The sequence below is a fragment of the Nicotiana sylvestris genome, chromosome 7, assembly GCF_000393655.2.
Source record: "Nicotiana sylvestris chromosome 7, ASM39365v2, whole genome shotgun sequence".
Taxonomy (NCBI): Eukaryota; Viridiplantae; Streptophyta; class Magnoliopsida; order Solanales; family Solanaceae; genus Nicotiana; species Nicotiana sylvestris.
Genome location: NC_091063.1, coordinates 1,108,617 through 1,134,237, shown reverse-complemented (window position 1 = coordinate 1,134,237; position 25,621 = coordinate 1,108,617). Strand labels below are relative to the sequence as shown.

The window sequence follows — 25,621 nt, the reverse complement described above, 5'->3', positions numbered from 1 at the left end:
GAGTTTAAAAATTAAAAATAAATTCAAGCAGCAAAATAAGATCTTACATAAAGTATATAAATTATAAAAGGAGAGTAGTGAAGCATGTGGTTAAGCCAAGTGGCAAGCTAAAAAGAAGTCACTTAGCAATTTTAAGACAACATTAAAAATTTGAATTATAAATGGAAACATAATTGATGGAAGTAGTTTAATGAATCTTATACTTAATCTAAATAGATCTTAGACAAATTTAATCTATATATCTACATTTAAATTTATATTTATAAGTATATTTATATCTATATTGATTCACCCATAGATTTTTTTCTATATTTAGCTAGAGATATGGAGGTAAAAATTAATTAAAAATTTTAATCGGAAAAAATATAGAAATATGTAATTGAGATAACCTATGACTATTTATACATTGGAGTAAGTTAAAATATGAATAAAATTAAAATTTACTTAAGTTATTAAAGATATATGGAGTTTTAAAATTAAATAAATTCAAGCAGCAAAATAAGATCTTACATAAAGTATATAAATTGTTTATAAGGTAAGAAAAAACTTAAATAATCAGTAAAAAAATATTTTAAAAATAAGAATAATAAAGTCATATTAATATTGATAAATCGGGCAAATAAATATTTTATACATAAATATTACTACAACATTCAGATATAATGTGTTCAAATAATTAAGAAAATATTTTTTGTATTAATATTTGAATTAAGTGTAGTAAGTTTAAGTTTGAAAGTATAACATAATTTTTTGAAAATGTAGTCAAATATAGAAAATAGAATAATAAAACTTATTTGAATTTGAGAAAGTTTTTTATGTTTTATCTATATTATATTAGAATGAATGTGGTAGAAATAGATATTAAATTCAAACAAACTAATAAAAATCCACATGACAATGTAATAATATTAGGTATTGAATAATATAATATTAAAAATAAATAATAAATATAGAAAAAATAAAAATTCAGATTTTTTATCATAGAGAGGAAGGGTAAAACTTATTTAAATTTGAGATGAGAAAGTTTTTTATATTATGATAAGAAAATTCATAATATGGATAAGTCCACGTAACTCAAGTCTAATAGATAAAATCAAAAACTAAAAATATTGAATAATAGAAATAAATTAGAGATAATATGAGATATTTATAAATTATAAGCTTAGAAAATAAAATAAATTAAATATACAATGCTTAAAATCTTATTAAAATTTAAATAATTTTAAAATTTTCGAGCAATATTTTTAAAATAAAATAAATATTAATTTTATGATTAGAAAATTATATATTTATCTATATTATATTAAAGAATAATAGTTTATAATGATATTAAAAATAGTTACAAGTGAATGAAAAGCCATATAAAACGTAATAAGACTATATATTAGATTAAAAATTAGAAAAATTATTAAGAAATTACTATTAGAAATGAAAGGGAAAGGCTATTTGAATTTGAAATTAGAAATTTGCTAAAACTACGATTAGAATGTCCAAACTATGGATAATATCACGAAATTGAAGTCTTATTTATGAAAAAATATTAAAATAGAAAATAAATTTCTAATATAGGTAATTTTACTAATAAAAATTAAAGATTAAATTTGTATTAAATCTAAAAAAGAAAGAAAATTTATGTAAGAAATAAAATAATAATGAAAATATTACTACAACATTAACATCTAATGTGTTCAAACAATAAAGAAAATATTTTCCTATGATTAATATCTGAATTGAGTGCAGTTAGTTTAAGTTTGAATATATAACATAATATTTTAAAAATGCGGTCCAATTTAGAAAATAGAATAATAAGAATTATTTGAATTTGAGATGAGATTTTTTTTATTTCATAAGTTTTTATTTTTAAAAACATTACGTAAAGAAATAAAATGACAATAAACATATTACAACATATATATATATATATATATATATATAATATGTTCAAACAATTAAGAACTTATTTTTCTATGATTAAAATAAAATTTTAAAAATATAAATAACTTTCTAATATAGGTAATTTTACTAATGAAAATTAAAAATTAAATTTGTATCTTAAAGCTAAAAAAAAAATTTAACTGCATCTAATACAAAAATAATTGTAAGAGAACTCAATATATTTGTAACATAATCATCAAATATATGTATTAAAATAAAATATGATATTATTTTGGTTAAAGGTGAAAAATTAATATAAAAATAATTAAAATTTATAGTAGGGAAGAGAATGTATTAAAAAAATAGAGATAGTGTGAGGATACTTATACATTAAATTAATTTAAAAATAAATAAATTAAAAAATTAAATTATATTTAAAAATATTACAATAAATTTAAATGATTAAAAAAAATCAATGCATGAAAATATACAAATTTCAAGAATAAAACATTTATAATTATTAAAGACTATTAAAAGAATAATAAGCAAGATATTAATTAAGATAATAAAAAATTATATGATAGTAAAATAATATTAAATAATAAATAATACAATAACTATAACAAAAAAATAAAAGAAAAAAGTATTTGCGTAAAAATAATGTGATGAACAAGACATATTTAACTTTTAGATAAAAACAAAGTGATAATAAGAAGTTTGTTAAAATAATATGATCTAATGTGCTCAAACAAGACAGATCGCAATATGATAAGTTTAGTATTCTTTGATACTGACAGCAAAACGAAGTGCAAGTACTAAAATCAAGTAGTTAGGTTGCTATAAATAAAAAATAAAATAGGTTATGCACTACGAGATTTGAACAATAATTTCATATCCTACTTCATAATTAATATCTAATGTTATATAATTTTATCTGAGAGGTTTATATTTTAAGGTTATTTGCACATGATTCAACTAACCAACATCAAAATTTAACATGATTTGTGTCCGCGCATCGCGCGGGTACTAATACTATACTAATTATATTAAAAGGAGGGTAGTTTGCAATGTGGTTAAGCCAAGTGGCAAGCTAAAATAAAGCCACATGACAATTTTAAGACAACAATGATAATTTGGAATTATAAATGGAAACATAATTAATTAAAGTAGTTGGATAAAATAGATCTTAGACATAACTAATTACATCTTAGACAAGTCTAATATATATATATATATATTATTGAGATTTATATTTTGAATCTAAAGCTAATCATACTTATTTGTAGTTAGCATTTAGTAGGCCTTTAAACACTAGCAATACCGTAACTATACTATTATAGTGTAATTCAGACGTAATGATATCTTCTTCTTTTTTTAAGAATTATTTCTTAACCGAATATTTAAATTATAATGGAAAGATAAATATTGCAATCCAAATATATTACCATATAAAAGATAATATTATATGCCAAACAATATTCATGGTTTTTATCAGATTTTATAATTGATATATTAATTTCTTAGCAAAAAAATAAAGTTTAAATTTTGATTTAAAAGCTAATTATATTTATCTATATTTAGCTCTTGGCATGCTTTTAAACCTTACCAATAGCGTAATTAAAAGACAATTCAAACTCAATGATATCTTGGTGGTTGATTTGATTGGAGAAATAAACAAAAATTCCACGTTCAAAGGAATGATTATTGATATTTATGACCAATAATATTGATAATTTTTATTAGATTCTATAATTGATACATTAATTTCATAACAAAAATAACCTTACCTATACCATAATTACGGAGCAATTGAAAAGCTAAATGTATTTATCCATATTTAGCTCGTAGCAGGCTTTTAAATCATAACATTACCGTAACTATAGAGTAATTTAAACTCACTGATATCGTTTTGGAAAAGAATTGTTTCTTAACCAAATATCCCATTTAATTTGAATTTGAATTCGAATGGGAACGTAATTATCATTCAATATATATATATATTATTTCTTTTATAGAAATAGTTAGGATATTTACAACTTAAATATTACCATATAAGGGATAATATTATGTGCCAAGCAATGTTCCTGATTTTTATCAGATTAATATATTAAATTCTTAACTAAAAATAAATTTATTTTGAATCTAAAGCTAATCATACTTATTTGTAATTATCATTTAAGTAGGCTTTTTAAACACTAGCAATACCATAATTATAGGGTAATTCAAATACAATGATATATCTCTTTTTAAAATAATTATTTCTTAACCGTTTATTTAAATTAGAATGGAAAGGTAAATATCATTTAAAATTTGTACATACTATATATGGATATATGAGTCTACATTGATCATAACGAAATAATATTATATGACAAAGAATATTCAAATTATATTATTCCTTATATGGAAATTAGAATATTGCAATTCAAATATGTTACCATATAAAAGATAATATTATATGCCAAACAATATTCATGGTTTTTATCAGATTTCATAATTGATATATTAATTTCTTAACATGAAAATAAAGTTTAAATTTTGATTTAAAAGCTAAATATTTATCCATATTTGGCACTTAGCAGGCTTTTAAACCTTACCGATAGCGTAATTAAAGGGCAATTCTAACTCAATGATATCTTTTTAAGAAAATAATTGTTTCTTAACCAATTATTATAGTTTAAATTAAAATTGAAAGATAGAAAAGTTAAATTCAAATGGGAAGGTAAATATCATTCAAAACTTATATATATGAAAATATATAGATGTATGAGTCTAAATTTTGATTGAGATAATCTAGTGGTGCATGTATAACATTTTAGTAAATTATTTGAATTCAAAGGTAACATTTTGGTATATTCGTATTGAAATTTGAAAATTATAATAAGTATTGCTACATAAGAATATTAAGATTATGCGTGCCTTCGATGTAAAGGTAATTAAATTTTCGTATTATTTACTTCATTTATTACTTTTAATTTGTTTAGATTTTGAAGACAAATATTAATATGGAAAAATTAATTCATATTTTAGGTTTCACGTTTAATACATGAAAGTGAATAATTGACTAACAATCAATCGACATATATGGTAAAATAATATTGTGATCAAGATCCATTCCATATAAGGCTACATAGAATGCTATATATTCGGATTCTAACCTTGTAATACTATACGAACCTTCAGGTTAGTCTCTCAATTTTTCTTCTTTTTTTTCTCTACTTTGAATTATTTATGTAAATAAAATTATAATTTTTTCAAACTAATTCAGTATTCGAAAAGCTTTTTTGGTTAGAATAACAAATTATATTTTTTTATAGTTTTGTGCTAGCAAATAGCATAAGTAATATTTGTTTGTCAAGCCAGGCACTTTTGCGATGACCTTATGTGGTCTGCCATTGCTAAGGGATGATATGAGACAACTTCATTCTTTTGTTTTTCGTTTTGGCGTACCGTGCGTTCAAACTATTAGAATAGTTGTTGGTCTCCTACAAATTTCACTATAAAAAGAAATAAAGTTGAATTTCACTTTTCAGTTCTTCAAGAAAAAATATTTTCCTCTTGAGTTGTGATCAATCTAATGTTTGAGATCATGAAGCAAGAAGGTATACTTAACACACCCACACACATCTCCTTTCATCTTATCTACTTATGTTACTTTTAATTTAAAGTTGTCACTTATTTTTCCTCAAATTTTTGTTTTATTGTTATTGTATGTTGTGCTTTACAATTAACATTATATTTATTTTTTGTTATAGATGTAACTAAGGAAGCTGAAGATTCCATAGATATTAAGTATAGAAATATTTCACAAATGCAAAATGAATATACCAAAAATGCACAAGTATGGAGAATTTGAAAAATATAAAAAAGTTTTAATAGGTTATCAAGGCATATATTCATAATTGATTTAACTTATTTATTATTAGTTTATTACTAATAATTAACATTACATTTACTTTTTGTTACAACTCTAACTGAGGAATCTGAGGTTTTCACATATACAATGTATATAAATATCTCAGAAATGCGAAATGAATATTTGAAGCATTAACAATTACGACGGAGAACCGAATATATAAAGGAGTTTTACCAAATAACCCGTTCAAGGAATGACCAAATATATTATGAATGTACAAGAGTACTTTTTTTGGCATTATTCACAATCTCAATAGCACTACGCAAATTAAAGATATTTAGTGTTATTATTTTGTTTGCATTTTTTTTTGGTGTTTTAACTATTTGAGCTAACAGTTATAATATAAACTAATGATGAATAGCCACACAAAGAAAATAATAAAATAATATATCAAAACCACAAAAACATGTGAAATGTTTTGATCGCGTGAAAAGCAAAATTAAAATGATGATATATTAGTAAATAGAAATTCATAAATTCATTTCCATTATTGGACCACTTCTTTAGACCATTATTTGTTGCAAGTCGAATTTAGTGGGAAAAATAATAAATATTCTCCTCGGCGAAGGTACATATACTAGTGTGATTTAAGACGAGCACAGCGCCATATAATAGAACACGACGCCGTATAGTTACTCTCTGAATTCTGATTGTCAGTGTAAACAGGTGAGCAGTAGGCCAAGTTGCACCCCCAGTGAAACTGCTCCGCTATAAAACCCCAAATAGAGCTGACCGCTCCCCTTCCATAAACCCTAAATAGGAGCCACCATTTGCTTCTTAAACCCCTACACTTGAAAGCGAAAAATGGATTGTCGAAGCAACAATGAGAATGAGAGCTCGGGAAGCAAAATGAAATGTGAGTATGAAGAGCAAGATGAAACTATAACGGAAAGCTCCAACGTTGAGGTGGAGGAAGACACCGCCATGTGTGAGGTTGGGGGCGACAAGACTAGCGCTGACTATTATTTTGACTCATACTCTCACTTCGGTAAGTTATCTCTTTAAGCTTTTCAGTGTCCCCATTTCTGTTCCGTGATTCCTCAATTCTATGTGCGTGTCTTCGTTTATCTGTGCTATAATGTGAAGGGTGGCCTCTTGATACATTATCAATCATCTGTGCGTTTGCTAAGTTATTCGGGTTGCTTGTGTTTGTGGGGTCCATTCCATTGGTTGGCAATAGCCTTATGCCTATATATACTATGACACAGAACTTTGGTGAAAGATCTTTCTTGGAGCCAAAGTTTGGAAATAAGTGGACCTCTTTCACTTCTTTAGACGCACCAACAAAGAGAGAAAGAAAGAGTGAGGCATCGCAGATTATATAAGAAAATAGTATGTGAGGGTTATTTTTTTGAGTGTTGTAGTGGTCTTTGTAGTATTTTACTCGGGCCTACAAAGTGTAAAATTCATTAATACAGTGATATCAGTTGCTCCTCTCGGGATCGTGGGTTTTCCCCCTAAAAATTTTGGTGTCGTAGTCACTCTTTTATTCTTGTTGATTAACGTATCTTGGTGCTACATTATTATTCCGTTGTTATTATTGTGAATATTATTTCTGGGGTTTATTCCCAACAATATTGCCTTAGCAAAAAAGTACTACTTAATGCACTTGTGCACATTTCATTTTGCTTTTTCATTTTCCTGGAATGTGAAGGGAATGTAGCTTGATATCTTTTAGTTGGTAATCACTTATAGAAGCTAATTTTTCCTCCTTCCTTCTAATGCAGGTATTCATGAAGTAAGTATCCATATTTCATCATTAAATGATGGTGCTCTGCCCTCAGATTTTACTTAAATAGTTTTTAATTCGTAGTTCTAATAGTAATTCTTACTCCCAACAGGAGATGTTAAAGGATGTGGTGAGAACTAAGACTTACCAAAATGTTATTTACAAAAACTCCTTCTTAATCAAGGATAAAGTGGTCCTTGATGTGGGTGCTGGCACAGGAATCCTGTCCCTCTTTTGTGCAAAAGTTGGTGCCAAACATGTTTATGCGGTATGAACTCCATCTCTTGTTCTTCGGCCATACCATCACTCCTATATTATGCTTGTTCCTTATTCTTTCTTGATCATAACATGGTGGCTGTCTTGGTCCACATGCACTGTATAAAAATTTGTTGTCTTCTGTGTTCTACATTATATAGATGTTGCAGCATTAGCTCATAAATTGATGTTGAACAAATTTGTAAAATTGAAGAAGCTAATACTAAGTGCCAACTTATCTTTGCCATTTTGGTTTTCAGATTGAGTGCTCCAGCATGGCTGATATGGCCAAAGAAATTGTAAAACTCAATGGGTTCTCAGATGGTGAGCTAAATTTTTCACCAAGTCATAAACTTTGTGACACGTTTTCTGCTGTATTTACATATTATCTAATTATTGAGTCTGTTTGCTTTCTCAGTTATAACTGTTATCAAGGGAAAGGTAGAAGAGATTGACCTTCCAGTTCCACAAGTGGACATTATTATTTCTGAGTGGATGGGATATTTTCTACTCTATGAGAACATGTTAAATACAGTCTTGTATGCTCGTGACAAATGGCTGGTAAGTTGCGTTTAGTTGTGACCATCAAAAAGTTGCTTTCACTCGTGATGGTTTACTGTTGCTGTTTTTGGTTAATGCAACATTCAGTTCTTGAATTTCAAGTTCTCTGCTGATATCTTATTGCTTTTATCTTGATATCTTTGTGTGTATACTTTTATTCATTTTTTGATTCATAATAAAGTTTCCCCCACTTGTGGGACTACACCGGGTTGTTGTTGATTCATAATAAAGTTTCCCCCACTTGTGGGACTACACTGGATTGTTGTTGATTCATAATAAAGTTTCCCATGGAATTTGTTACTACTCATGCCTTCACTACTTATTACAGTAAATGCCATGATTTCTACAGGTATTAATTCCCGCTTTGGTAGATGTCTATCTTCAAACTCATCTTCTGGGATTTTGGCTGACATCAGTTACATAAAATAGTTTTTTTCTTGAATTATTATTTATGTTGGACCTTTGTGGTGTTTTTTCTTGTTTATGCAATAAGCAAATAAAAAGCTTTTGACATACTGTGTGGGAACCTGGACACATGCAGGATGCTTTTTAAGGGAAAATGGAAATGATGGAAGAAAGTAAAAGGTATGAGCAGGAAGAAGTGTTGGTAGTAATGAAATATAAGTGGGGAGTAAGGAAGAGGGCCCCTGTCCTTTTCCAAGTCATGACATTGTGACATTCGCAACCTCTTCTATATTAATTGGACCAAGCTTATTAATTAAAGCTTGGCGATGGGTTCAAAGAAAAAGGCGTGGGTTGCATTCTACCATTGAATGCCAATCTAGACTTTGCCCAACATGCCGTCCCCACCAATCAAACATATTTCAGCTATCATCACATTTCCTGCATTGATCAATCCTTCATGCTGATCCTTCTTCCTTTCACAAAGCACCAAGTCAAACACCCACCGTCACCCAAAAAAGGGAAAAAGAAAAATTTAAGGCACTCAATATCCACTTCAACTTTTGAATTCTCAATCCTCAATGAAGGAAATAAATTGAGTGTACTATGAGAATTAGTATTTAAGTAGTTCATCACTGGCTTATTAAAGACCTAGCGTCACCAAAAATTGGTGACAGGACAATGTGTCTCAGTTTCTGCAGAAAAACTTTTATCCCTGTTTAATGAGCTTTTTCTGATTATTGCTTTCAATAGAGTTGCCCAGGTTAGCTGATTTAATTTGCAAACCAATTTTCTGGAGTTTCCCTTGTGCTCCTCTATTTGGTTGGTGAATTCTACTCAAAAAGGCTTCTTTTTAGTTGTATACCCTTTCTTCTTCCTTTACAGGTAAAAAATGGCCTTGTGCTGCCAGATAAAGCTTCTCTCTATTTAACAGCAATTGAAGATGCTGACTACAAGGATGAGAAAATCGAATGTGAGATTGAACACTTTCACGTCTTCTCCTTGATGGATATTGGCTTGCTTCTGTATTTAGCATGCACTTCTCATGGGCTTTTCTGGTTACATCGGTCTTTATTAATGGGCTAAACTGTCACTCTGATTCAAATCATTTATATGCTATTGCAGTTTGGAATAGTGTGTATGGTTTTGATATGAGCTGCATTCGGAAGCAAGCTATAATGGAGCCACTTGTTGATACAGTGGATCAGAAGCAGATTGTTACAAACTGCCAATTACTCAAGGTAATTAGAATAGTTGTCCTCAAATTTTCCACATTGAGTAGCCCTACAATGTGTTGTGGAGGTTTTTTACTTCACTTACATATGGATCCCTTTTTCTTTTACAGACAATGGACATTTCTAAGATGGCTTCTGGTGATGCTTCCTTCACAGTTCCATTTAAGTTAGTCGCAGAACGTGACGATTACATTCATGCCCTTGTAGCATACTTTGATGTCTCTTTCACGAAGTGTCACAAATTGATGGGCTTCTCCACAGGTTCATAATTTTTGTTGCTCGTGTTGCTTGTATCAACTTTTGTGCAATTTTTTTTTGGGTTGTGTTTTTTTTTGGGGGGGGGGGGTGCACTAATGGACCATCTGTTGATGAAATTGAAGGAAACCATATTATATGTTGTGCAGCTCCTTGACTTGCTGCTGCACATTTTTTTGGTGATGGGCGTTTGGGCTTTATGTAGTTCTAAGTCTTTTAATTACATGTACTAGATTTCTTTTTCTGAGTCGGTGGATTGGAATTCATAACTCATTTAAGGTCCACCAACTTTACTCATCCCAAATAAAATAAAAAGGAGAGGAAAAGGGGGCAAATGATCTTAATTCTGACTATGAGAGCAAATGATATGCAGGGCCGAGGTCTCGTGGCACACACTGGAAGCAAACGGTACTCTACCTGGAAGAAGGGCTTACCCTTTGCCAAGGGGAAGCTGTAGTTGGGAGCATGACTGTGGCCCCCAACAAGAAAAATCCTCGAGATGTTGATATAATGCTCAAGTACTCGGTAAATGGTCGGCGTTGTTTTGTTTCAACAACTCAGAATTATCGGATGCGATAATGCATAGTGTTGAAGAGCATATGATTCTGCTATGTTTTTCTGATTGCCCCTCTTTGGAGTAAAGCTGGCATAGTGTTGAAGAGCATATGATTCTGCTATGTTTTCCTGATTGTCCCTCTTTGCAGTAAAGCAGAACGAGTCTTTCTTCACCGGATCTGTATTCAGAGCTAATATCACTTTCCAAGAGGCAAATGCGAATTTATGTCTATTGTTTCTGCTGATTGTTTCTCCCACAAACTGGGTTATTTTCTTTTCTATTTGTTCTGATATGCAACTACATCTTTTTGGCTGCTTTTTGTATGAGGCCAGAAAGGACAATATTGCGAAAAAGCTGCTTAAGAAACGATGATGCTTTTACTAGTTATATACCGATAACTTGGGGAGCAGAGATAATTAGGGGAAATAACAGCTGCAAATGAAGGGCGGCTTTCTCTTTCTCCAAGTTTTGGGAGAAGATAGGATCTGAGATTTGGAAATATCTTTTCCTGCATTGCTCTTCTGCATTTTGACAATGAATTGTGCTAATACCGGGTGGATGTTTTATGACATTGTTGACCGCGAAGTGACAAGTTGTGTCGTACACGAAGCTGTAAGCTCCAAATAAGCGCACACACAATCGGACAACTAGAACGAATATCCTCCTTTACCGTAGACAACCTTAATTCCCCCTCTTTAGATTTGTCTCCTGCTAGGATTGCATTATTGGGTCTCCGATAGGCAGTGAATGCATTCAAACTATGAGTGGATAAAATTGATATATTTCATACAAATAAAGAAGACTACTTATACTGAAAATGTTGGCAACACCAACAATGCCCCTCATTCCCAAGCAAAATGTTGGCAACACCAACAATGCCCCTCATTCCCAAGCAAATTGAACTTGAAGACAGCGTATGTGCATCCATATTGACGCTCATTCATTTTAGTCCAATATAACGTAAAATAAAAATAAAAATGTATTAGTTCTTTACATTTTCTACATCTCTGACAAGACTCTTAGAAATATTGTACCTAAAACAAACGTACCAACATGATAATAGTGTTGGCAGAGAAACAAAATCTCGTGGGCAGAGCATAAGACGAGAATTACAAATTTCCAGTATACTTTTCTAGTCAATATCAGACTACATTGGAAGGGGATAAAAAAAGAGGACAATATTGCAGGGGCACATCATTATAGCTCCCCCTTACTGGTTTTGGAATTCTTCTTCCATTGTGCTTTCTTTGCTCCCCACCAATTTCTCATCTTGTGGGACACTCTGTTAGCGTGAGTCTTCAGAGCCTCACTTGTATCCTGAATCCCTTTAGTGATCCATTGCTTCCAATCATTCTTCTTACTTTCTTTTCCTTTAAGAACCTTCCCCTGCAGAAAATTTCCATATCAATTGAACACTTTTGACTGAGATTTGAAAGCAGTCTATCAAAAGAGGCAACTTGTCTATACCAGCTTTGAGGGAAAGCCACCTTCATCATCATCGTCGTCATCAACATCTTCATCACCAAAATTTTGGTTCATCAAATCTTCCCTGGAATACATTTGCATGCCAGGGGCTCCAGGCATACCCTGAAACAAAAAATGTTGTAAATTCCGAATTTTCAATCACAGGCATAATATAGAAAGAAATCAATCAGTTGACACTAGTGATAAGCTAGAAAAAGTACCTGCATGGATCTCAGTAGCTTTTCCATTTCAGCCTCTTTTGAGGACTTAGAAATAAAAGGTTCTCCTGGTGCTCTATTCTGAAGCAAAAGAAGAAAGAATACCAACCTATGAATGTGGAAGCTAATTGTATTGCTTATTTAACAGCTAAATCAGCATGTAGCACCTAGGTAATCAAGAATTTATCAGAGAACATACTATACTATGCTTAGAAGAATAAGAAGCCTTCAATCAATTAACAATGGATTGGTGTGACGAACTTTTCATGGGTAGAATATTGTCATTCAAGGTTGCAAGGCACAAAAGCAGATTTCAGATGGCTTCTGTTCCCAAGTGAAATGATCTATTGTATTACTCTTCATAATAATGTATGCTTCTGGCCCCGCACTTCCAAAGGTTTTAGTCCATAAACATTTTGGTTCCAGCAGACAAATACATACATGCATTATTCGATGCATCTTTAGATCAGCACCTTGCCATACAACAAAAACAAACCCAGTATAGTCCCGCAAGTGGTGTCTGGGGAGGGTAGTGTGTGCGCAGACTTTACCCCTACCTTGAAGGTAGAGAGATTGTTTCCGATAGACACTTAGTTCAAAATCAGCACCTTGGCATATTGTCCAGAATATGACTAGTGAGCATTTTCTATCATTTTGAGTTGAGTCTCTCAGTATAGCTAGCAACCAATTTAATTTCTTCCCAAAAAGGAACTGAAATAATACATGTATAATTTGTCACCAATCATTCACAGATATCTCTCTGTGTTTTCCAATAACCAAATATTTCGAAACAGTACATGCTCAAGCAGAGCTCACTCTTCCTACAGCTGAATAACTGGCACAAACCAACTATATGTCTGATAAAAGACACAGTTTAGCGTTACAACAAAAGATCAAAACATTTTGGGATGTGGCTCATCTCTCATGTCTAAAGAGCAGGGACTAATTTTTTCTGATAAAGCTAAAGAACAAGGACTACTTGCTATATTTTTTACAAAACAAGCTAATAGTGGGCCAGAAAGGCAGCAAGAGTGAGAAGAAGGCACAGAAATTCGGATATTGGATGAATTTACAGGTGAAGCCTCAGTGACATTACCTTAGGAACTGGAGGTGGTGCCTTACTACAAGATTTACTCAAATCCTTGCAAAGGAAACTTTTCAAAGAATCAAGATCTGGATTGTGTTTGTACAGATATTCTGCCACATCCGTATCAGAATAGTCCATGACCTGCAAAAATATGAAGACAGATAATTGCTGCAAGAAAATTGTTTGCTTGTCCTACTTAAGACAGCACCATATAGAATCTACTCACTAAACAAGTTATACTTTGCACAACGTTTGCAGATGAATCAACTTCCCCAATCTAACACTACTAGCAGAAGCGGAAAGGATAGAAAGGAAGGTTTAAGGTTTGAATCAATAAATCAACACAATCTTTTTCCAGTGGCACTGAAGCAACAAAGGAATTTCAAGAGCAACATACTATGTGCTTTCGCTCGTTTGACTTAGGAAGCCAATGAGTATGGATATCATTATTAACGTGATCAAATCATTATTGCACAAGGAGAGTAAATTGGTAAGCACATGAGCTTTTTATTTGGGAAAAGTTAAAAACACATTTGTAACTGGAGATTCAAACGTAAGCATCTATCATGTCATTATGAACCCTTTAAGCATTCATGAACTCAGTGCTAGTATGCATCACTACTAAAGCCAAATACACATAATAAGTAGGAAAACTTACATCTTGACAAGCACGCTCTATTGTTTTACATTCTGAATTACATTGTCCCTCAGAGTCTTGTTCAACCAGCTGAACATAGGTAAATATCAAGTGAAAAACCTTTCAGAAATATAAAAAAGAAGAAGAGGAACTTGGTGCCCATCATCAGCACTTTAAAGTTGTATACCATCAGCCGAATTCACCAAAAGAAGTTATATAAGATAAAGAAGATGGATTAAGTCACAAAATCAGAAGTAAAGAAAAGAAGACGGGCATAATTCTTACCTCCAACCTATCTCCTTGTTCAACTATATCAATTTTAAGGATCCAATCAGCTTCCTGCTTCTTTAAATTACATACATTCTCTGAAATCTCTATTATCTGATATTCCGAGATCTGACATCATCAAACCACATCCATTGCATCAGACAAATAGACATTAAAGAAAAAAAATAAACACCGAGGAAACAATAGTTAAACGCAAATATCATCCAAAAACCATTAACAAACCTCCATGTTTAATCAGTATTCTCAATTCTGATCAATTGAACTTTCCAGAATACTAAATATAAGTAAGTGAGCTAGAAAAAGGGAACCACAGATGAGAAAGTTACCTTCTTTGGGGAGATCTCAGCTCGTTTGTTCTGAACTTGATTGTATAGCTGATAAGCCAGCTTCTCACACACCTGACATTTTATATAGGGAATGTCCTCTTTTCTTGCCACCCCTACTGGTTTCTTTGAGCAGTGAGTAATAGGAAACCATGTTGTTATCACCATCAATGATAACAACAATAACAATGGCACCTTCGCCATTACTTCTGTCGACAAACTTTCGTTGTATTCAAGGGCGGCTCTAGGGTAAGGCAGGCGAAACCCTTGCCTTAACGCCCCAAATATTTAAGGCCCAAAAATATATATATAATTTATAATTATATATTACTAGTTAATAAAAAGTTTCAAATTTTATATTTTTTAAAATTTGGTAGAGATAGGTTTGAATGAGTTACTCCCTTCGGTTGTTTTAAACATATTAAAAAATTTATTTTTTTAACGTTAATTAACAATAAAATTGACTATATTGATATTTACCATCTCTTCAATTTTTATTTTATTTTATTTTATATTTGACATAATATCATTTTGAGATTTGAGATGTGATGATTAGCAACTCCCAGAACCGAAGCAGCTAGCAGAACTCATTGACTTTGTGAGTATCAAAGATTATTTCAAATTTTCAGTAAGATATCTCAATTTGTCATGTAATTTCAATTTAAAAACGTTAGCGAACTATAAAATGGAGCTAAAAAAATTCAACATTTCCTCTCTAGTTTTCTATTTTACAAAAATAATTAACATGAATTATAGGAGATGGAGTGATCATCATATTTTATAACAAGTGTAAGCACGTGATTTTTGCTTCACAGACAATCGCTCCAAAAGAAAATAAAAATAGTGACAAATGACTTCGCGGTACAATTTTTCGAGTTTTCCGTGACATGTGTTTGTGGGTCTGTCCATTTTGCATTTAATCATTAATCAAACAAAATACAAAAAAATATGTATGCATTTCTAGGTTGTAATTTAACCATTTTAAATTTTTCTTATATAGGTGTGTGAATAATTGTGTTAAGTATTGATTAATGAGTATTTCAAATTCATTTTTTAATTTAGTTGAATTTTTAAAATTAGAAAACAAAGAAAAAGAGTGCAAATTATTTAGAAAACCGGATTGGGCCTATTTGTTTCAAGATTTTAAGGCCCAAAAACAGCCCAAACACAGGCTGCCCGGACACGGTCCAAATGGCGTCGTTCTGTCCCGTCTAAGCTGGGCCGTTGATCTCGAGTGGATCGACGGCCAGGATTACACCCCCAGATCCATTTAACATAACCCGACCCAATAACCGGTTCAGCCCAGCCCCTCACTTAAACCAAACGACCCCGTTTAAATATCAAACGACCCCGTCTCATTTCTCACCATCAGATCCAAGCCGTTGAGATCATCTGATCTAACGGCTCAGATCCAATCCCCTACTCCGTATATAAGCTTTCCCTCACACCCCACGCCCCCTATCCGAACCCCACCCTTCACTCGTCTCCTTCCCCAAGCCCTGAAACCCCCAAACCCTAACGCCGCCCTAGTTTCCCTTTCACCAGAACCCGGCGGCATGAACGCCGATGACCACCCCCTTCACACCCCTGAAGCATCCAACCACCCTGAACACGAATCCATTAACCATGTACCTCGAATCACCTCCTATCGTCTCGAATCTGGATTTGAAGATTCGAGACGAAATTCGATCTATGCCAAACCACCCCATCTTCATACCAGACACTCCCCTGACCCTTCTCGTGACCAAACCAAGCTTGGTTTGGTCCGAATCTACCCACAACTTCTAAAAAACCAGATCTGAAAATTCAGACCTTAGAACACATGAACCTGGGGAATCCGGCTAGCCTTAACGGGGGTTTGAGGTCTAATAGACCTTAATCAAGGTGTTCTCATGTGAGAACACCCCGATTAAAGTTTGTTCGGCCTCAAAGGGTCAGAGTTGAGTCAGATTCGGATCAATTTTGTTTGGACATTTCTCGGTAAGTTTTTCTTTTCCTTTTGTTTTATTCAACCGCTATTTAAGTTGTCACAGTATGTTTCATTGTGTTTGTTTGTTATTTTTGTTATTTTTCATTCGGATTTCTTCCATCTCTGTCAAAGACCTTTATTTGGTCGATTGTTTCTGTGAGTGATTTGAACGTATCCTATGATAAACATGTCCGATTAGGATAGTCGTCGCATAAATAACTTATATAGGTTCCCAGTTGATTGACCAAAGTTGTCCGAAGCCCTTTGGGTCCATGTACGTATTGTTTATATGAGCGACTGATTGTTACCTGTTATAATTAGTATAGTCGACTTGATAAATGTCGTCGATTAACTTCCTACGACTGAATGTTCAAATATTCTAATACGTACAACCTCACTTGACTGAATGGACCTGTATTGTGATTTGAATGTTGGACATTATCTATGAATGCTAGTTTGTAACTGCATTGTAAACAATTAAAAGAACCAGGCTAGGGCAGTTCTGAAATTGAACTTTCAGAAGTTCAAAATGTCCTGAGGCTGCAGTGATGCAGGACAGTAATAATCAAGGGCTAACAGGGGTGGTCTGGGGCTTGAAAAGAACAGAAAAAATTAGTTTAAATGAGCTGACAAGTAGGGTACTAATTTAGGATTAAACTAATGCTCAATGGGGAACAAGACACAAAAGTATGGGGCTTTAAAATGAATAATAAAATGAGCCCATAACTCTTGATTAAAGAATAAACCAGGCGTGGGGAACAAATGGCTGGCATCAAAAGATGTTTAGGCATGGGATTTAAGAAGTATGGGCAGTCTGCAAGTGGGAGGATCCAGGCAGCTTAGCTGCACTGGGTCGTTTGGCTTATAAATAGGCCATTTCAGAACTTAAAAGGGGACTTTTAGTCTTCAGAGAAAAAAAAAAACAAAACAGAAAGAGATTTCAGAATACTATGAGGAGTATCATTTGAAAACTGGGTAAGAGTTCAAGTTGTTCAAGCTGCCTTTGCTGAGTGTTGTTGGCTGTTTGCTAAGCTTTTGTGGTTATTGATTTTCTGCTGTTACGGCATTGAACATTCTGGTTTTTCTTGGCTGCATCGTATTACTCTTTTCTGGGATCACTTGTTTGGTGCTCGACCATCTGTTGGTATTTCTTTGTTCTGAAAATTGTTGCTGGTTGTCTGTGGACTGTGGGAAAACACTTGTGGTTGTTGGTTTGTTGCTGTGTGGTTGCTGTATATCTGTTGTTGCTGTGTTTATTGCATACTGCCTAGCTGATCATTCCTTTCTTCTTTGTTCTCTATACCAGGTACACAACCAATGCACTGTCAAATGTAATTGGAAAATTGAGCATGAATACAAATGAAAAGACCTGAAGAATGTCTTTTATACATAGAGTGTTACATTAAGTATTCATGTAATGTAGAATAATTTTATTTTTGTTCGGATGCTGGAAGTAGCTTGCCTGTCTAATAAACGTCAATGTAGGACAATTGAATGTAAGTCTATATACGCATGTGGTTAGGTAAAACATTCCCAATACTATAGGTTGCATCCCAGATTCGGTTTAATCGCGCAACATGTCGTTTAATACATACTAAGCATAAAATTATCCATTCCTAGCTAAGCTCGTCTCCCTTGGATGAATTGTTTCGCTATAACTAGTAATCAACCACACCTACAGGACAAAGACACAAGTTTACGGTCTCAACCTCACGGAGGTTGGGCCTAGGTAGAAACGGACCAGGCAGGTCCGCATCAGATGGACAGTGGCCCAGGTCTGGCCCATCACGTATGAGCTGGATTTGGGCCCATAATGTTCGATTATCTGCCCACGTGCATGGCCATGTTTTCTTATTCTGCAAAGGCACTCGGAATTCCGTTATAAATAATCTGCAAGCATGTAATTAACTAAGACTATTTCTGTTTTCAATTAGTAGAGACAAAAATGCGACAAGAAACGTAGTTGCTATAGGATATCCTTTAAAAATAAGAATGAGATGAGCCTCGCCGAATAAAAACACAAACTGCGGGGCCCTCAGTAAATACTTGTTTAAAATTACTTAGAATTCAGGGGGTCATTTAGCGAATTTCACGGCCTCCGCAAAATAATAACGCGATAGTCTCTTTAGGCGCGTGTTTAATAATTTACTTTCTTAAGCTCGGGTGTGCATTTCATGCGACCTAAATCCAAATCTCAAAACATCAAATAAAATGCGTTCCGGATTGTGGGTGCATTTCATGTGACACAGTCCAAAGACATATTTTAAGCGATGTTCACATTCTTTAAAATAATAATAACAAAGTGGCAAAAAGTTAAAATTGGCACATTGGTTCATAATTGTATTTAAAATCAGATAAATAAGCCGAATATGACAGTTGAGCGACCGTGCTAGAACCACGGAACTCGGGAATGCCTAACACCTTCTCCCGGGTTAACAGAATTCCTTATCCGGATTTCTGGTACGCAGACTGTAATATGGAGTCATTCTTTTCCTCGATTCGGGATTAAAATTGGTGACTTGGGACACCCTAAATCTCCCAAGTGGCGACTCTGAAATAAATAAACAAATCCCGTTTCGATTGTCCTTTAATTGGAAAAACTCCCTTGCGCCCTCGCGGGTGCGTAAAAAGGAGGTGTGACAGCTCTGGCGACTCTGTTGGGGACTAAAACACCCAGAACCACTGGTTCAGGGTTAAGAATTCGAGCTTAAAATAATTGTTATTATTTGGCTTTATTTATTATCTGATTTTTACATGTTTGAGCCTAATGTGCTAAATGTTGCTTTTACTACTTTGATATTACGTGAATTGTATATAAACTGTGCCGAAACCCCTATACTTTCTGAGTCTTCTAAATCATGAAGAAGGGCGTACTTCGTACGACTTCTTTTCTGTATAGTGTCAAATCCCAATTTAGAACGAGGTTCGGATAAGTTGCTAAGCCGGTGAAGCTTCTGTATTCCCGGTACGCTGCCCCCCCTCGGCTCGAGCTGTCCGCTCGGGTAAGCCAGGTCTAGAACAAACACCCAGGTTCTGAACCTAGTATAACAAAGCCACATGCCGGATCCCTAGTAGGAACGTTTATTTGCATCATGTGCATTTGACTTAGGGGACTCAACACAGGGGTTGGGTCCGTCTAGGACAAGCAACCTGAAAATAATAGACCATCTTTGGCATCCTATGTGCTACATGTTATATTTATTCAAGGGTGAATGAGTCATTTGGCGGACAAATGATATTTGCGGACAAATGACACTTCTTATCATGCTGATCACGTTAAATAAGAAAGTTGCACGATTTTTTATTAAGCATGCTATTATATTAATCAAAGCATGGGGAACATTTGTGGAATCCAAGAAGCCTAAAAAAATAAAAAAAATAAAAAATAAAAAAAATAATGATAAATAAATAAACTAGTTAGTTTATCACCCGAACTACGTCGGTTTGATTCTCACCGGATGTGAGATACGTAGGCAACCCTCATCGGGTCCAACTCCCTTTTTTTCATTTTACCAAAAATGATATACCATAAAGCATATATGTATATATATATACACATGTATATAAATACATATATTGTTTGTTTTTGTGTTCAAAGATTTTTTTTTTAGAGTCAAAATAAAGGTTTTTGTTTTCGCCTAAAAGGTCACCCTAATAAATGTGCAGGATGAGCACAGAGCAAAATGAACCATTCTCGGCCCTCAACGAGGTCCCTCTACAACTCCACATGTGGTGGAATGACTTGGAAGCCGATAGCAAAGGGGTAGTAGGAAGAATATTGGGAGGTTTTGTAAATTTGTTGGGTGTTAGGCCGAGGACATATATTCTTGAAGCTCTAATACCATTTTGGGACCCTACCCGCAATGTATTCCGTTTTGTTGACTTTGAACTTTCACCGACACTTGAGGAAGTTGCCGGATATGCGGGATTGAATGAGAGGTTAAGAGGGCAATATTTGCTTTCGCCAAGGCCAGTGTCTCCGCATGCGTTTCTGGATCTACTAAGCATTAGTCGGAAGGTACAACATGACGATTTATCGAGAGGATGTTGTGATCTCCATTTCTTGTATCAGCGGTACGGAACCCCGCAGGGTTTCGAGGAACCGAACCTTGGGCTAACTCACGGCGGGAACAGAAACAAATGGGAAGCAAGACGTACTTTGGCTTTTATCACAGCATTCTTGGGAGTCATGGTCTGTCCAAGGAAGGATAAAAAGATAGAGATAGGTCTGGTAGGGATGGCCGACGTGGCAATCAAAAGAACCAATAGTACTGTGGTTCCTTTGATTTTGTCCGAAATCTACCGGGCTCTGACTATATGCCGAGAAGGAGGCAAGTTCTTCCAAGGTTGCAACCTGTTACTTCAGCTATGGATGCAGGAACATCTCCATCACCGAGTAGGATACATGAACCACGGGTTGACCGAGAGGAATTGTATCAGCGGATTCAAGAAGCGCATGACAGGCGCCAGATTTCCTGAAGGTGTCGAAGCATGGTTTACACGGTTAAGGTCAACAACAGCTGACCAAATTGAATGGGCATTCGGTTGGTTGACTGATACTGAGGTGATCTACATGTCGGCTGAAGAATGTCATGTTCTCTTAATGGGGCTTCGCAGCATCCAGCCATATGCCCCTCATCGGGTATTACGACAACTGGGCAGGTTTCAAGTAGTCCCTACTGATGAAGATCTGAGCAAGCATGCCTTGGAATTAAGCCCGGGAGTCATATTCCCCGAGGGGAAGATTAGAAAATTGTGGCATGAATGTAGATTCTTGGAGCCCAAGACCATGGTACGAGAACTAGCTAAAGGTGAGGTAGACCCAAAGTACGATGCTTGGTTCGAAAGAAGGTTTCAGATTCGGCAAAGACCTGCTAAAAGGGCCCACGTCCAACACTTCACCGATGATTCACAAGAGCAATGGGGATGGTTAAAAAGGGAGAAAGGTTACCGGGTTGAAATCGGGAAGCTAAAGCAACAAGTTGAAAGGCTTGTATTTGAGAACAATGTGTAAGTCGCCTCGGAGCAGGCTGAAAGAAACAAGTTAGCCCAAGAAAACCAAACCTTGAAGGCCCGCCTTCGCCAAGCCAGTAAGAGTAACGTTGACCGACAGAAGCGTCGCTCTGACGAAAGATTGATAGCAAGTTTGAGAAATCAGGTCATCCAAAGCCAAGAAGAATTAGAACAATCAAAAGCTTGCATAACAAGGATGAAGGTCAGATGGGCAAAGTACACAATGGCCCGGAAGCAACGTTTGCAACAGGTCATAAGGGATTATGAAATGAGCGTCGGAATATTAAGGGAGACGAACTCCACTCTACATGATCGGATCGTCAAACAAGCACGAGACGCCCAGGCCGACAGAAGACAGTGCTACGATGCAATGTCCTGCATGGAAAGACAAATGGAGTTGTTCCAGGATCGACTTGCCGACAATGCTCAGGCACTGGGGTTAAAGAACCAACAGATCAGGCAGTTGTTCAGTGAAAGAGATAACATTTGAGCAAGGATTGACGAAATCGGGCATTACATCTACATGAAATGCCTGGCATGTAAGCGAACACCTCGGAAGACCCTCCTTGTTTCCATCATGGGCTGCGTCCACCGGATTATGAACGAGTTGAAGAGCCTGCAAAGAGACCTTACACCTAGAGCCGCGGAAAGGCCGAATGATGCCTCGCGGGCCCTTAAGTTGGAGAATTAGTTTTTGGTCAAGTCCTGTTTATTTGGCTTTTGTTGTTTTCCCATATGTTGTTTTCTTTTCGTTAAACCAAGTTTAAAACCGTGGAGTCTGTACTTTTGCTATTTTTATTTAAAGTAATGTGTAATAGCAAATTTTGATAATGAAATTAAGTGACTCCAGAAGAATTTCTATGTGTCTTTACTTTGAGGCAGAACTACGCCTGGTCTGATTCACGCGGGGACGTGATACGTAGGCAATCCCCATAAGATTCGACCGCTTTTAATAAATAAAGAAAAGAAAATACAAATAAAATAAAACACAGGGTTTCCCAAAATACTTTAAAGGGACGAATGAGCAAACCGGGATGACGCATGTTGTTTGAAGCAAAGCATGAAGAAACGGTTAACTGCCTAGGTGCATTGTATCCTCTATGTGTTATGATCAAATCTGTTAAACTCTAACGCTAACAAAGTTTGTTGTTGTCTGATCCAGACAAGTTAGTTGTTAAAGAACTCTGGCAACACACTCCTATCAAACCAGATCCAAAGGACCGATAGCAACAAGCATGACTACTTCAGAGAATAGTAATGAGGAAGAGAGGCCGATGAGCCAGTTGCTAAAAGAAGCGATGGAAAAGATTGAAAGGATGGGACTAGAGATGAATGCAATGCAGCTAGCCATAGCCAAAACACAAAAGAGCCCTGAAACACTGGGACACATGCCGGAGTACCCTCACTCTGGCCCTTCCACAAGCCGCCCAAATCCCCTTTTTCATCAAGAAAGAAGCCCTCATGATTCCCAGGCTCCACCACCCCATCAGCCTCTCCCAACACCCAATATTCCCATTTTTATGGGACCAACATTAGCCCCTTTGCAAAGAACGACCAGTGAGCCATTGTTTCAGGCTCACGATACACAATACTACCCCCCCGAGCCTACGTTTCATGCCCCCGAACCACAGGCTTACAATCCATATTTGGAAGTGCCGGCAGAGGTTGAGAAGCCGGCTAAGGCCCCTGAACAGGATGAAGTATTGAGAAAGTTCAAAAGCCTGGAGCAGTCCTTCAGGAACTTGCACGGATTGGGCAATCAAGTCAGCGTAGCATACAAAGATCTGTGCCCTTTCCCAGACGTCCAACTCCCGGCTGGGTTCAAGATGCCTAAGTTTGATTTATATGAAGGGCACGGTGATCCCATGGCACATTTGCGGGGATTCTGTAGCAAAATGAGAGGGGCAGGCGGCAAGGATGAGCTGCTGATAGCTTATTTCGGCCAAAGTCTGAGCGGATCTGCACTAGAATGGTATACCAGGCAGGATTCCAGTAGGTGGTACACGTGGGATGATCTGGCGCAGGCTTTTGCAGGTCATTTCCAGTACAATCTCGAGATAGTCCCTGACCGTCTCACATTATTGAGAACTGGGAAGAAACCCGGGGAAAGTTTTCGCGAGTTCGGGTTCCGCTGGAGAGAACAAGCAGCTAGAGTCGATCCTCCCATGAGAGAGGGAGAGATGGTGGACTATTTCTTGCAGACACTGGATCCAACCTACTTTGGTCACTTGGTGACAACAGTTGGAAAATCTTTCAACGAGGTGGTCAAGATAGGGGTCATGATAGAAGAGGGTCTGAGGTCTGACAAAATCTTGAACTATTCGGCACTCAAAGCCACAACCCAGGCTATTCAAAGCGGCACGGGAGGTGCGCTGAGAAGAAAGAAAGAAGAGGTTGCCACGATCGAGGCAGGCAGTTGGTCCAGGGCTGGCAGGCCGCACTACAACCAACCCAGACCTCACAGGTCAGAATACCCATACAACCCACCGCAAAATTTCTATCCACCTCGAGAACCACATTGTTCCGTACACCAAGCCCAGGCATACACTCAGCCTCCGATTCGCCCACAATGGCGCACACCGGCTCCCCAGAATATATATGCACCACCACAAAGCACCTACCCTCCACCAAGGGCGTATAGAAACCCTTCAGGGGCAGGTTTTCGGGGAAATCCAGATGCTAGGAATGACAGGTTGCGGAAGCAGAGAACTTTCACGGAGTTGGGAGAAACCTACACCGTTTTGTTCCACAAGCTGAGGCAATTGGGTTTGGTTAGTCCTGTCCAGACTCGAGAACCAAATCCCCCACCTCAGAATTTGGATCGATCAATCAGTTGTGAATACTGTTCAGGGATGCTCGGGCATGATACTGAGAAGTGCTGGAAATTAAGGCATGCCATACAGGATCTTATTGACACTAATAAAATCGAGGTCCAGACACCGGAGGCTCCTAACATCAACCAAAACCCACTGCCAGCGCACCACGAAACTCACATGATTGAGTTGGTGTGTGAGGAGGAGAATTGAGAAAACCCTCACAAACAGTGATGATGATCCAAGCCGCCCCGAAAGAAGTCTTAACCAGTGGAGGAACGAGTGTACAGTCGTAGGGAGAAGGCGTCAAGCCGGTAGTGATATTGGGAAAGAGCCCGTCCGCCATAACAAGCAAACCCGAGCCAAGCAAGTTGGTAATATCAGGGATCCCGCCCACACCGGCGGTCGTGTTAAAAGGGGTATGTAGAGAACTGGTGACCATAAAGCCTATGGTCCAGCTGCCGATGATTGACAGCAGGGCTGTGCCTTGGAAATATGAAAAGGCGGTGGTGATGTACAAAGGAAAACAGGTGGAAGAAGTCAGTTGTGAAGCGCAAGGGTTGACTCGATCAGGTCGATGTTTTGCCCCGGTAGAGCTAAGAAGAACCAACCCAGTTGCAACCAAGAAACCTGTGTCCGAAGAAGAGGCTGAAGAGTTCCTGAGGAAGATGAAAGTACAAGACTATTCTGTGGTCGAACAGCTGAGAAAAACACCGGCCCAGATCTCACTGTTGTCATTACTGATCCATTCTGAGGAGCATCGTCGGGCCCTGTTGAAGATATTGAACGAAGCTCATGTACCCAGTGAGATTTCTGTAAACCACCTGGAAACCATTGCCAGCAAGATTTTCGAGGTGAACAGGGTAACATTCTCAGATGATGACCTGCCGGTGGAGGGTACGGAGCATAATAAAGCTCTATACCTAGCTGTCAAATGTGAAGACTCGGTGGTAACTCGAGTATTGGTGGATAACGGCTCAAGCGCCAATATTTGCCCACTATCTACCTTGAACCAGTTAAAGATC

The 25,621-nt window shown here is 35.9% G+C and overlaps 2 protein-coding genes across 2 annotated transcripts; one reads left to right on the top strand and one right to left on the bottom strand.

Annotated features, from left to right (window-relative positions):
• The first annotated feature begins 7,511 nt into the window (after window positions 1–7,511).
• On the top strand, window positions 7,512–11,173 carry LOC104247870 (probable protein arginine N-methyltransferase 1). The gene is made up of 8 exons (XM_009804003.2): window positions 7,512–7,529; window positions 7,633–7,788; window positions 8,036–8,099; window positions 8,194–8,336; window positions 9,624–9,711; window positions 9,864–9,979; window positions 10,084–10,234; window positions 10,602–11,173. The coding sequence occupies exons 2-8, from the start codon at window positions 7,636–7,638 to the stop codon at window positions 10,805–10,807; spliced, it is 921 nt and encodes a 306-aa protein (XP_009802305.2). The 5' UTR covers window positions 7,512–7,529; window positions 7,633–7,635; the 3' UTR covers window positions 10,808–11,173.
• Window positions 11,174–11,727: 554 nt separating this feature from the next.
• Window positions 11,728–15,098, bottom strand: LOC104247871 (uncharacterized). The gene is made up of 7 exons (XM_009804004.2): window positions 14,805–15,098; window positions 14,476–14,586; window positions 14,212–14,280; window positions 13,563–13,694; window positions 12,470–12,547; window positions 12,252–12,371; window positions 11,728–12,170 (listed from the first exon to the last, which is right to left on the bottom strand). Exons 1-7 carry the CDS (start codon window positions 15,003–15,005, stop codon window positions 11,982–11,984), a joined length of 900 nt encoding a protein of 299 aa, XP_009802306.1. The 5' UTR covers window positions 15,006–15,098; the 3' UTR covers window positions 11,728–11,981.
• Between the last annotated feature and the right edge of the window lie 10,523 nt (window positions 15,099–25,621).

What these genes read in the sequence shown, in the direction of transcription:
- LOC104247870 (XM_009804003.2), top strand. Translation starts at nt 7,636, where the DNA reads ATGTTAAAGGATGTGGTGAGAACTAAGACTTACCAAAATGTTATTTAC. An exon ending in ACTCAATGGGTTCTCAGATG is followed by an intron (nt 8,100 to 8,193) that starts GTGAGCTAAATT and finishes TTGCTTTCTCAG; the next exon opens with TTATAACTGTTATCAAGGGA. An exon ending in CAAACTGCCAATTACTCAAG is followed by an intron (nt 9,980 to 10,083) that starts GTAATTAGAATA and finishes TTTCTTTTACAG; the next exon opens with ACAATGGACATTTCTAAGAT.
- LOC104247871 (XM_009804004.2), bottom strand. Translation starts at nt 15,005, where the DNA reads ATGGCGAAGGTGCCATTGTTATTGTTGTTATCATTGATGGTGATAACA. An exon ending in AACAAGGAGATAGGTTGGAG is followed by an intron (nt 14,281 to 14,475) that starts GTAAGAATTATG and finishes ACCTATGTTCAG; the next exon opens with CTGGTTGAACAAGACTCTGA. An exon ending in AGCTACTGAGATCCATGCAG is followed by an intron (nt 12,372 to 12,469) that starts GTACTTTTTCTA and finishes TTTTTGTTTCAG; the next exon opens with GGTATGCCTGGAGCCCCTGG.